The sequence below is a fragment of the Centroberyx gerrardi genome, chromosome 6 (genome assembly GCF_048128805.1).
Source record: "Centroberyx gerrardi isolate f3 chromosome 6, fCenGer3.hap1.cur.20231027, whole genome shotgun sequence".
NCBI lineage: Eukaryota > Metazoa > Chordata > Actinopteri > Beryciformes > Berycidae > Centroberyx > Centroberyx gerrardi.
Genome location: NC_136002.1, coordinates 17,280,127 through 17,292,492, shown reverse-complemented (window position 1 = coordinate 17,292,492; position 12,366 = coordinate 17,280,127). Strand labels below are relative to the sequence as shown.

The 12,366-nt window shown below is 39.9% G+C and overlaps 1 protein-coding gene across 4 annotated transcripts; it reads right to left on the bottom strand.

Moving 5' to 3' along the window:
- Positions 1-425: 425 nt before the first annotated feature.
- On the bottom strand, positions 426-10,714 carry LOC139912747 (tRNA-dihydrouridine(20a/20b) synthase [NAD(P)+]-like). Of its 4 annotated transcripts, XM_071900637.2 has the most exons (12): positions 10,407-10,714; positions 9,182-9,303; positions 8,838-8,955; positions 8,315-8,437; positions 7,899-8,133; positions 5,779-5,882; positions 5,495-5,595; positions 4,895-5,042; positions 4,479-4,614; positions 2,951-3,053; positions 2,672-2,772; positions 426-1,892 (listed from the first exon to the last, which is right to left on the bottom strand). In XM_071900637.2, exons 1-12 carry the CDS (start codon positions 10,490-10,492, stop codon positions 1,857-1,859), a joined length of 1,413 nt encoding a protein of 470 aa, XP_071756738.2. In that variant the 5' UTR covers positions 10,493-10,714; the 3' UTR covers positions 426-1,856. The 4 variants fall into 4 exon arrangements, with proteins under 4 accessions (XP_071756738.2, XP_071756740.2, XP_071756741.2 ...); XM_071900639.2 differs by lacking the exons at positions 7,899-8,133; positions 8,315-8,437; positions 8,838-8,955; positions 9,182-9,303; positions 10,407-10,714 and adding an exon at positions 6,547-6,657 and having other exon boundaries at positions 5,779-5,885; XM_071900640.2 differs by lacking the exons at positions 7,899-8,133; positions 8,315-8,437; positions 8,838-8,955; positions 9,182-9,303; positions 10,407-10,714 and adding an exon at positions 6,547-6,653.
- Positions 10,715-12,366: the final 1,652 nt, after the last annotated feature.

Below are 12,366 nucleotides of genomic sequence, written 5' to 3'. Positions count from 1 at the left end.
CTATTTGTAAATATAATGCATTACTTCATCTTAAAAGGCTATTTTTCTCGAAATAGATATGCATCATTTTGGAATGAAACCCTTCTTATGTTGTGGCTGAACTGTCCTCTGGATACTGGTTCAGTTTCAGACACAGGTGGCCAAATACCGATTTTGTCAGCCACACCAGGTGTCAAGGAAGCATTAAGGAAGTCATTATCTCAATAATGTAAGGCATTTCTTACTTAAAGAAAAAAATCAGAATGTACATAATTTTCTTGGATTATTTTTGTAAATTTTCAAAGAATACCTTAAATGTAATATAAAAATAAAACTTTTAATATCCAATCAAATGACCTGTGGGTGCCATTGTTTAATTGCAGTGCTTAAAAAATACAAATGTACATACTCAAAACCTAAATATTTTTATAATGATAGGCACAGCATAAAGAAATGTATCTTTATTACATAAACGGTGGTACAGTCATTTGAAAGGCACTTCAATCTGTGCTTTCTGTCTTTCATGGTATTGTAAGAGCACTACTAACAGAAGCTGGATGTAAGACAGTCTCTCTGAAAAGCCACGCTATAATCCCAACATTTATCAGAAAGAAGTGGGAAACTTTGAAGCCTCTCAGTCACATCTCCTCTTTCACAGACGAGGCTCTGGATCACGGCAGTATGACGACAACCTAATGCCCCCCTTTCATGACAGCATACTCTTCCCAGTCTAGCTGCCAGACTCTGGCACTTCAACAACGCTGAAAGCTCCTAACAAACATCGCAGCAGATAAACAAGAATCGGAACCATCTCTGGCTCAGGAATTTACACAAGAACATCTGTTTTGTAATCTGTCCATGTAACCCAGAGTTAGTCTTTTTTTTATGTCAGGCCAAAGACAGAAAAAAAACATCAGATCTTAAAATCACATGGGGTTCCATCTGATTTTCTGATTCTGCACAAATCCTGTCTTATTCATGTCCACAGACATCATATGGCATATTTTCCTTGACATTCATATGTTGCAACTAAGGGGAAAAAACAAACGTAAGCGCCAGATGTTGGGAACCTCACCACCACCACTACTACAGATTCATCAAAAGAAATAAAATTAAAATAAAGTACAGTATATAAGCTGGAATGGAAAAAAAACTGTCAAGTTGATTTGTCTAACAATGACTTTACTCTCCTCATGGAAAAACATGCTCAAGTGAAATACTATACATACACACAACGTTCATTTGCATAGCCATGCAAGCACACACTAAATTTACATAAGATAAAAGTGACTGCAACGGGTATATTTGCTACATACAGAAATAAAGTAGCAAACCTTTTGCATCAAAATACATTCACAGCTGTTCACCACAGTACTTGAGTGCGTTAGCTTCCATTTATAATATTCTATGGCCAACGCTGCACTCTGACATGTGTAACTGCCTCAAAAAGTGATAACAGAACAATAAAACAACACCCATCCTTGTCACATATATCTTTGACTTAGCAGGTGCTCTGTGATCAGACATGGGTCAATTACTGGCTGAAATCCTCCCAATTACTTTGAGGAATTCATCTGCACTAGAGAGACGATACTTTTAGTCATGTTGCACCACGCAGAACCAGGAAAGGAATAAATATTTCTATTGAAAATACAAATTCCATCCAGGCCAGTCTGGTGCCCTTATAAAATTCAACTCCATGCTGCTTTAAAGCCAGTACTGATGTCAGTCAAATTCTGCACTTTGGAGGAGCAAGTCCTGTTTTTGTGATATGAGCTGTGGCCCAAGATGTCAGACAGGTTAAGCGTGTGATGCAGTGGTTCTCTCGTGTTTGTGTTGCAGAGTAAACATTTTAACATTAATGGACTTCACAATAACTAGTCCTCCTTTTTGTCTCCACTGTCTTGAAGATTCTGGAAAGAGAGAATGAGAACAAATCGTCAGAGATATTATGTTGACATGTGAGCCTACATACCATACCTACATACCACGGGAGGTGCAAACATTAAAAACTTTACTGTGCTTAAAAAGATGAGCACAATGAACTGGTAGCCCATTCCAATCATCTAAATCCACTTGCCGTGTTTTGATGGTTGAGATTCTGGAAGCAGATGTTAATAATTTGTTGGGATTCAATGACTTTCACTAGCGTTGCCAACAACTTCTGTTATCAGCGTCTCAACAACCAAAGCACATGTCCGAGTGCTTTTTGGATAGACTCCCAGTTGATGATAAATTGGACAGGCTTCTTAAAACCTGAATTACTTCTTTAAGATTCTGATCTAACTCTTGCCAAACAAATAAGTAAGAATAAGATTTCAAATTTAATGTTATCCTAATTATCTAGTACGGCTCTCAGTGACATGTGGACCACTAATCAAGCCTCCCACTTGGGGATGCCTGCTTGATCTGGACTAGTTTGATCTTGATGAAATTTGAAATGACTATATCTGGGTAGAGCCTGTCATCACACAAATAGCTGTGAGCAGGGTGACAAAGTGCTAGACAAAGTGCTAGTAAATCTTGACTGAGGCTGGTAAATTGTTCTACTGTACCTGCTACTTAGGTAACCAGCCATCGATTTGAGGTTCTAAATATGTAATTTGGCTAGCAGTTGTAGCTGGTCGGTTTTTGGAATGAACTGTGTCATTATGTCCCATCATGTCCTGCTCTGCCTGTGGCTAATCATCACCTGAAGCTCCTGGTGTTCTTTCAGCAGTCTGTCGTACTCCTTGGCCAGGCCATCTGTCTGCTTCTTCATTGCCTCTGCCTCTGACTGGGACTTGTTCAGGTCTGGAGAGGAAACAAACATCAACACAAGCGCATTTCAAACCACCTCATCGTCTTTATCCATCAGCTTTCAAGTCCCCAATTATTTTATAAACATGGTAGATCAGGGCACAAAAATAAAGTCTGTCACATGTCTGAGAGCCACAAAAGCACATTAGGGCACGTGTGCATGCATACTAACCGTCCCCCGAGGACTTCAGTTCTATTTTCAGCTTCTCCACCTCCTTCCTCAGCAGCTCCATGCCCTCTGCAGTGGCCTTATCACCCTTCCCTTCCATCAGAGTCTGAAATACATCAAGTGACGTGAATATGAAATACATCAGTTGTTTCAAGTCCTTAGGCTCTGTATCATAAATCTTCAATATGTTGCAGGCTATTTGTTGCATTCTGATCTACATTCTAGCCTTTGCTGCTGAAAGGATGAAATTTTCACATTATCTCCCCATTTTTATCCTTCATCTTATCTTAAGTATACACTGTTAACATCATGATCAACAACAAGTTTATGATTATATATATCACTGATGATGTCTGATATCTATGCGCATCAAAAGATGTATCTGGAAATCGTTCCGACGTGGCTAAAACAGTGACATTCAGGACTAGGCTGGATGACTACTTGGAATAGAGTGGTGAAAGCTGGAGAGACAGTGAACAACTTGGAGAGACAGCAACCGGTGCAGTACAGGTTACACTTTACCATGAAACACCCAGATTAGGAAGCAACTCTGTAGTCTGTACTGTATTTAGAACATTACAGTGGACAGTAATTACCCTGATGGTAGATACTAAACCCTATACAACAATCAATATGTAGGGCGAGCACTCACAGTTCTCTTTTTACCATTATATTTTTGTCAAAAATAAAATGGTAAGAAGAGAACTGTGAGTGCTCACCCTACATATTTATTGTCTGATGGTATCTTATTTGTGGCTGGAAGCACCCTTAAAGATTTGAAGAGATCTAAGCAAACGAGTACAGCACGTTTTCTCTGTCTTAAACCCTATATAAGTTGAGCTTGTTCGATCCTTATTATCTCCATCTCTTTTCTAACTTGATGGAGATTCACATGTGTCTTGACTAAATTAAACTCACTTTATACCACTGGGTTTACCTGACAAGTCTGTTGAAGTTCCATCCTTGAATGAATCTACATTTACTTTCTACAATACCCCAAGACGAAACCACAAGGCGGGACGGATGAGCACCTCAACAGGATCAACAGGAACTAACCCATGCAAATGAGACATCAATGATGAGTACAGAATGTGTGCGGCATAACAGGTGAGGTGACTATCCTGAGAGGATTGGATGGAGGAGGCTAATGAGAGGATTGGATGGAGGAGGCTAATGAGAGGAACAGGACGAGGGCTCACAGGCCAGTCTCTCTGTGGGGCCTACAGTCTACTGGGCATCCTAGGCAAACACAAGAGGGCCATTAGACAAACCACAGAGGCTGCACAGACGGCCTCAAGACCGCTGTGGATCAAGAGAAGCAATCCACGGACTGATCACCTCTGGCTCTGTCACCTTACCGAGGGTGTTTGATGTTGAAAAACCCCAAAACACCCAGTAATCCCAGGTTACATCAAAATGCCCCAGAAAGTGCATCCTTAACCCTAGATGGAGTCTAGCTTTAGGTTTGGGAGTGGATTATCTATCAAACAGAGATATCTCTGAGTGTTCACCCAACCAGTATGAAGCCTACCTGCTTTAGCAGCTCATTGTCCTCGATGTATTTCTTGGCAGCCTGGTTAGCGCTCTCAGCCTGTGTCTGAAGGACAGCAGTAGTGCCAGACACTGTTGCCAGCTGGTTAATCAGGGTGATAACTCGCCTCATGACCCTGCAGGAAGAGAGTGACATAAAACAGGGCTTAAAGGCAAACCTGGTTCAAGGGTTAGATCACTAGAATGACAGATCATGTTTACTTATTTAAAATGGCTCATATGGATGGGAAACCTGCGCGTGATCAGCTGTAATGACAGTCAACTCCAACAACAAGAATAGCACTACTATACAGAACTAGTTTTTGAAGCTGTGACATGTGACAAGCCTAAGACTATAGACAGTCCTCTGTGTGTTAGTATAATCACAGGTTAAATTATGCGAGAGCAAAGACTCACAGCCAGAGGAAGAGAGAGAAGCCAGAGATGTAGAGGTTCCTCTGGGATCTGAACAGCTTCATGTGCAGGTGGTCAAACATGTTGGGGTGCAGCTTGGCATCTTTGCTGTGTTGTGAACCCGAATATTTCCTCACCTCACGCACAGCATCTGGAGGAAAAAGGAGCAAGTGATGTGTTGCAACCAAAAATTTTGTCTCATGTGTTGTACAACTTTTTGCATCAGCATATAGCCAACTACTTAAAAATTTCTACTGAAGATGGAACCTAGTACTGCAAAGTTATGACGATGGATCAGAGTTGCTTGTCCATATTCATGTGGTTTCTAGTGACCAAGTTAAAATGTGGCTTTCACATCTGGCTTTGAGCAGAGCTTTAACCAGAGATATTTTGTGTCACACTTGTACGGCCAGACGGTATGTTGCCAAGGCGAAAGTATCTGCTCGTTTACATAATAAAAGAGATTTCTCTGTGGCTAGAGCTCTCAAAGGTCAGATCTTGTTCCCATCTAAAGTGGCCCTACAGCGAATCACAACTCCCACTAGGAGTTATGATGACCTACCTGCAAGGTTGTAACAAAGACACTGCTGATGTTTCACTTACCAAGAAAGAGAATAATAAGGATTATGATCATGGTGAGAAACATTTTGTTCCAGAACCTCGCCACGCTGTTCCAGATGCTCAGCTGGAAAATACGCTGCCATCTGCAACCGCACACACAAACACCCACACACAGGCAGGAACACAGATAAAAACCCACTGAACAATCACAATCTTGGGTTCAAAATCACTCAAATCACCGTACAAATTTGAAGGACCATGTTCTGCTATGGCAAAACTGAAGGGAAAGACATGTGCACAAAGCATGTTGAGTGTCTGTTGCCTACCTCCTAGCTGAGATGAATGGTATACAGAGGATGACAAGAATGCCAATCTCCACATAGAGAAAGAGGGCCACAGCAGTCCACTGCAATGTCATCTCCAACAAGACCTACTGAAGAAAATGACATGTCAAGTTAACTTAACACTGACTGAAATACGACTTCAGGAATTAACTGGTTAGTTATTCGTTCAGATTTACCTGGTCTTAACCAGACTCTTTGACCCGAAGATACAAAAGCTATAAAACAAAACAAGAAAGCTACAGCTGGATGTGAGGTGTAGCTCACTAGGCTAGGCATCAAGCTCAAGCATCCGGCAACCATTACATGTGGATATTACCAATATGGTTTACTTCTACTTGGTCAACAGTCCAGCCTTTGTTTAGAAACGGTGATAACTTAAGCTCCTTAGCCATTCTGTCCAAAGTTCACATACCTAAACGTTAAGTTAGCTATCGCATAAGCTTAAGTTACTTGTCAAACATGTTAGGTTAACGTGCATAACTGCTATCACAAGTAGCTAATATGTGACATCGAGAAGCACCAGCGTTCGAATACTCACTAAAACTGTTTTTTTTATTTACTTATGCAAATTCAGTGATGCAGGCCTTTCTTACTGAAGAGGTTTTCTTTACATCTTCCCAACTTGTCCAAAATCATACCAAAAGCTAATGCTAGCTTATAACACCTGCTTAGAAATAAACATTTAAAAGGGTTTATGAGGTTTATAAGTCAGTTCTCGATTCAGTTCAAACACAAAAATGTGCAACTTACCAGTAAATCACCAAATAATTAACTAAGACAATACGTATTAACTTTGGAAATGTAAAAGTTACCCGGTTACTTCACTCTTCCTGTTTGGTCAGCGTGTGTCGTGCAAAGCTAACGCGGATGGATAGAGTATGACTTCCGTTCGCAACCTTCAAAATAAAACCTTTATCGACGAATATGCGTTCCACCGTTTTTTAAGTTAGTTTCTGTTTTTTTATTTTCCTGCTTAAAACTGTTCATGGTCACAGGCGGTTGGAGGTTGGTCTATCTGTGCCTGTGAATCAGGACACAGACGATTAATTGGCTATAATGTGCTGAGGATGCTGGAGACAAGGCTTCTTGGGAAAACACAACAAAACATTTATTTAACATCTATTATTTCACTCGGTATTTATTGTTATGATTCCACCAACTATATTGCTACAATTGTGCTATTCCATACTTCATTATTACTGTATTCCAGGAGTTCCTAATTTTGTGGCTTTACTTTGAAGGCAAAATCGTCTTACTTCTGGTCTTATTGTAGCACGCTTTCTGCTTCGGCTTTGACGCAGTTTCCTGTTTAGGGTCTAAAATAACTAGCTTTGCTAAGGTCCAAATAGGGTTTGGTTTAGACAATAAGAAAAAATTCTAGTTGGACTGGATTGGAGCTAGAAAAGTGGGCAGGGAAACTGATCCTTTGATTGCTCAGGGATTTAAGGTCTTCTTTCCTTTAGTTTAGGCACATTGCAAACCTATATCGCCACCTGCTGTGTATGTGACGGTAAAATCAGGACATCCACCACAAAATATTTCGAACAGAGTAATCTTAAAGACAGACACCAGTAATCCAACACCCTTACATTTTTATTTGGCACAAAAAATGAATAAAACAAACCTGCTAAAATTTTTAAAAATTGCACTTTTTTTTATGTTCATGTCCCCAGATCCTGTGCTGATCCATACGTGTTGTGGAGGTAATCTATTACAGCTGAGGTACTGGACAGAGAGTTGAATACTTTTCTCTCAGGCTGGGAGCTAACCCTCTCCAGCATGTAGATAAGATGGTGGTGGAAGCAGGTGAACGGAGTGCCCTGCTCTACTGCGATGTCCACCCAGTCCCATACGCACTCCAAAGGGGTGTCTTCATACCCGGCAAACATGGCAGGGTTAGCAAGCATCCCCCGCGCAGCCATCACACCTTAACAGCAAACCAGAAGAAATATAGGAGAAGACAAATTAGAAAGGAATACTTTTATTTACACATCTGTCATTTGAATACTTCCCACTTTGACTGCTAGTGACATAATTTAGGGTTACTTTACGTTTAAAAAATGCAACATAATTGAATACACTAGCATCATTCTGCTAAAAACAAACCTACCATCAACACCAGTGAGCTGGTTAATGGACTCCACATCGCGGAGGTACTTTATGTCCCCATTGGCGATGACGGGGACCGATAAGCTGTCTTTGATTGTCTTTATGGCATCGTAGTGGACCGGCTGGTGGCGTTCGTCCGCTGTGCGGCCGTGGACTGTGATCCACGACACGCCGGCTGCCTCGGCCTTCTGGCACAGATCCACTGTCCGCCTCAGGTCCTTGTGAATTCTGCGGGTGAGATAGATATATTTCAAGTGTTTGCAATTGCAAGCCATATCGACAGACAAGTGTATTCGTCCCTTGAATGTGTGTCTTTTAAGATATATTCTGATGGAGCTGACAGACTTTTATTGATGGATAATAAATTCAAATGAGCAGGTATAACCTAAAACGGTTTCCCACTCTTCACCTTATTTTGATGGAAGCCGTATAGTTGGGATTGTCCACTTTGTTTCGGACCTGTCTGACCATGTCTTTCACCAGTTCAGGCTTGTTGATAAGGCACGCACCATACCCCTCTGACATGGCCCATCTGAAAACACAAACAACAAACCTGATCAAACAATCTAGCAAGAAACACACAGGCAAACTAAACTCATACAGATTAGGACAGGGGGGCTAGGGCTTGACCCATCCCAATGCCACATATTCAGGACTGTTTTTTTTTTTCTAAACAAAAAAAGAAAAAAATAGGAACTAATGGGGATGAAAATAGTTGTGTCCTAAAACTAACAAATACTGAGTGTTAATAAATAAAGAAATAAAATCACATCATTGATGACATCGTATTCAAATCTACTGCATGAGTAATGCAACATCAAACAATCCATCTGTGAGTTTTTGATCCATTCTAAAAACTAAAATGGTAAAACAACCAAGTAATAAGTAACTGGAGGCCAAAATGGATCAGGGCCTACTGTCACTAGCTGCACCTCTGGGGACAGCCACAGTTGAGGTCAACTCCGTCTGAGAAAGGTGCCACCACACAGGCTGCGTCAGCCAGAGTTTGGGCATCACTGGCAGCAAACTGCACTATCAGGGGCCGGTCAGCTGATGAAGAGACAGAAAAACAAACGGCGGGGTTCAACACTTACACTCATCATTTCAAAATAAAAAAGGGTGGCAGTATGTTGAAAGCCTCACAGTGAATAACACCCTCATTATATGACAATATTCACATTCTGGTGTGAAGGAATTAATATAATCTGCTGGTACAGCTACTTATAGACAATGGTAGTGCACTATAGCGACTCATATTGCAATGTTTCTAACTCACATTCATTGGTAGTGAATTCACTGTCTCTGGCTTTGACAGATCGCATGAAGTCAGCAGCGACTATCATCGGGGTGAAGCAAATATCACAGTCGTATTTCCTCACCAGGGATCTGAACGCCAGCCTGAGGAGAAATAATTAAGGACTTCAATGAGCATATCATTATGCAACAGACACACACACAGTAAACAGCCAAGCCTACCCTGACTCATGTTCGTAGCGCACTTTGTGAAACACATTTGAAAGAAGACCAACCAGTATACATGGTAAAACGCTTATAGATGTTCAAAAAAGTATATTCACGCCTTGGCATTTTACATGTTTTTTAGTGCTACAAAGACAGTCAGAAATGTTTCTTTGTCTGTGTGTGTCTTTTCAATCTACTCTCCTCATGTACTGTGTCATTTCCTCAGAGTGGAGCATTTTTTCCACTTTATATTTATTCACTGCATCAGGAAAGCAGTTTGCTCCCAGCAGTCAGACAGACCCATCTCATATAGAGGAAGGGGCTGCCATCAACAACGATGAATATCCAGTGACACCTGCTACGTTACCATGTTATGTTTCCGATTTCAAGAGTACTTGCAGATTCGTTTGAGGTACATTTTGATAAGTGGCAGCCAAAATGCACCTTCCTTAGTGCGAAAGAGCTTTTATTTGCTACCAAAGCAAAAAAAACTTAATAAGAGCTGGAAACAAGACAACCTATATCATGTAAAGCCTGCTCTATTGTCAGTAAATGGGAGAATCATTTTCACTGTCACCTGCAAGAAAACATGACTTTATTCAGTCTTTTTGTCAGCTGACAATGGGAGACGCAATCAAAACAACGGCAAAAAAAAGTTACATTTTCACCTGATTCTGACAATTTAAACGAAAGTAACGTTAGATGACCCTTAGGTTTTTCAAATTCGTTAATTTGCACATACACACTAATGATAAAACACTTAAAATAGTTGAGAAAACGAAATACAAAAACTGTGCAAGCGAGACAAAGAGAGGATGGATGACAAATTAAACAAAGACACTAGTAAATACCAGAAACCAAATGAACTCAACAATAACAAGATAACGTTATGCAAGGAGATTACAAAAACAAAACCGCCCTGATGCGGATATGGTGAAGTGTGCAACTCTTCTTCCTCCTTAAATTCAAGCTGTTACAAGCTGTTGCTGTAAAGAAGAATGTGTAGGTTTGATAAAGTGATGCTGTGAGATTCAACTTACTTTGAATATCGGACCATCGGGGCACATATTTTCAGGACTTTTCCTTTCTCGAACATGTCCATGATACTGGGATCGGATGTCTTCATTTCTCTCAACCAGCAATGTTAGCCAGCTAGCACGGCTAGCTAGCTCAATATCCAAGAGTGGGGAACCGTTTAGTTCATGTTCTGCAGTCTGAGTCTACCTTCTGTTTCATTAGTATTGACGGGAAAGACCACTTGTCACTATCCAACGTACATAAAACAAATTAAGACAAAACTGACAATCTAGGTAAGGACCCTGCGTTGAACCAAACATAAACCACGCGGTTGTTGTGGGCGTGTGCTTACGGCGATTTTCACATGAACTTTGAACCATATCGCGTAATACAATGTGTGGCAATTTTTAAGATTTCTTTTTTTTTTTTCAGAGTACACACACTATATAGGGAAATATACATCGTGAAATAAAAATATTTTTGTTTTTACAATTCGGTGTAATGTTTTTAAGGTCGTTGATTATATTGCATACGTCACAGAACCGGCAGCAGTCCAATGCTGCATTCAAGTCCCATGGGAAAACAGTAAATACGAGCTTTACACTCATAGATACCGTTCACATCAGCCTTCAGATGGTAATACCAAGGAGGTTCTATACTTGAGATCTCAGGGTTTCAAATAAATTAAGAAAATGAATCTTCGTTTTTGGATGCCATTGCATTGTTTCGTTTGTGAAGTAGGGCTCTGCTGAAAAAGACCATGCATGCTCCCAAATCAAATGAAAGTCAAAATGAAAACCACAAAAATCTTGAATAGCTGATATGAAATATACTGATTTGAATTATGATGAACAAGTGTTTTTTCACTTCTTGTTCCCTCCCTTAGGAAATGTTCCTAAGCTACAAAAAGAAAAAGAAAACCATTGAAATTTAAGACCATTCATGGATTTAATATTTCTGAACTTCCACTCCTTATGAACAGTGTAGGCTTTAGCTCTATTGATTGTTCTGAAATTTAGGTTAAGTTAAAGGATTTTCATAGTCTACTGTTTTATCATAAACCAAGACTCCTGCTGGTCACCCAAAAAGTTTTCATACCACTGTTTTGGTTTTTGAGAAACTGGATACAACTTCCTGGTAGCAGTGCTGATGCTATCAATGCACACATTTCTCTCAAAATTGCATGCGTCCTTCTAAACAGTTCTATTACTTACTCTAGTTACAGAACTGAGGGTGTTGGTTTCTAACTGTAACTGTTTGTTGTTAACTATAACTGCATACTTTACATTATGTAGTCATTACAAGATCAAACGTAAGAAGGTAAGAATTCTTTTTAAAATATACAGACAGTTACACTTGCTTTTCAGGGTTTACAGCTATATTTGAGATGATTTTTGTGAATTATTAATATCCAGCTGTTGAATTACAAGGTATATCACAATACTGGCTCAGCCTCCCTTGACCTTCTCTTTTCAAACTGAAGAACACATAACTAACAGCCCTCTCTTATACCTTTCCAGTACAAAGAAGACTACTAGGCATTACTTTATAAACTTTTTATAGATAGGGGAATGTATGAAAAGAGGAATATATTGAGTATAGCAGAGTAGTTAACCTCTTTTGGTTTCTCTGACCTTATTACTATATCATGGAGCTACCTACAGTTATCATAAATAAATGAGAATGGCGCAGCACTTCTATTTTTGCAATGTGTGCTGAAACATTCCACATTTTTACAAGCCGTCTAAAATGTTTTGCTGATCAGCTGCGGCATATGGAATCAGTAAAAAGACATTAGACAAAAGAATTTTCATCCAATACAAATTCAGCAAAAATTAGACTTTATACTCTGTCAGTAATCACTGTCTCGTTATTGACATTAACAATTAGCGAAATCATCCCAGATTGTTAGTAAACAGTTGATGTACTCATCATGTATAACATGAATATGAAGTTGGACCATAACTTCAGTTGCATCCCATG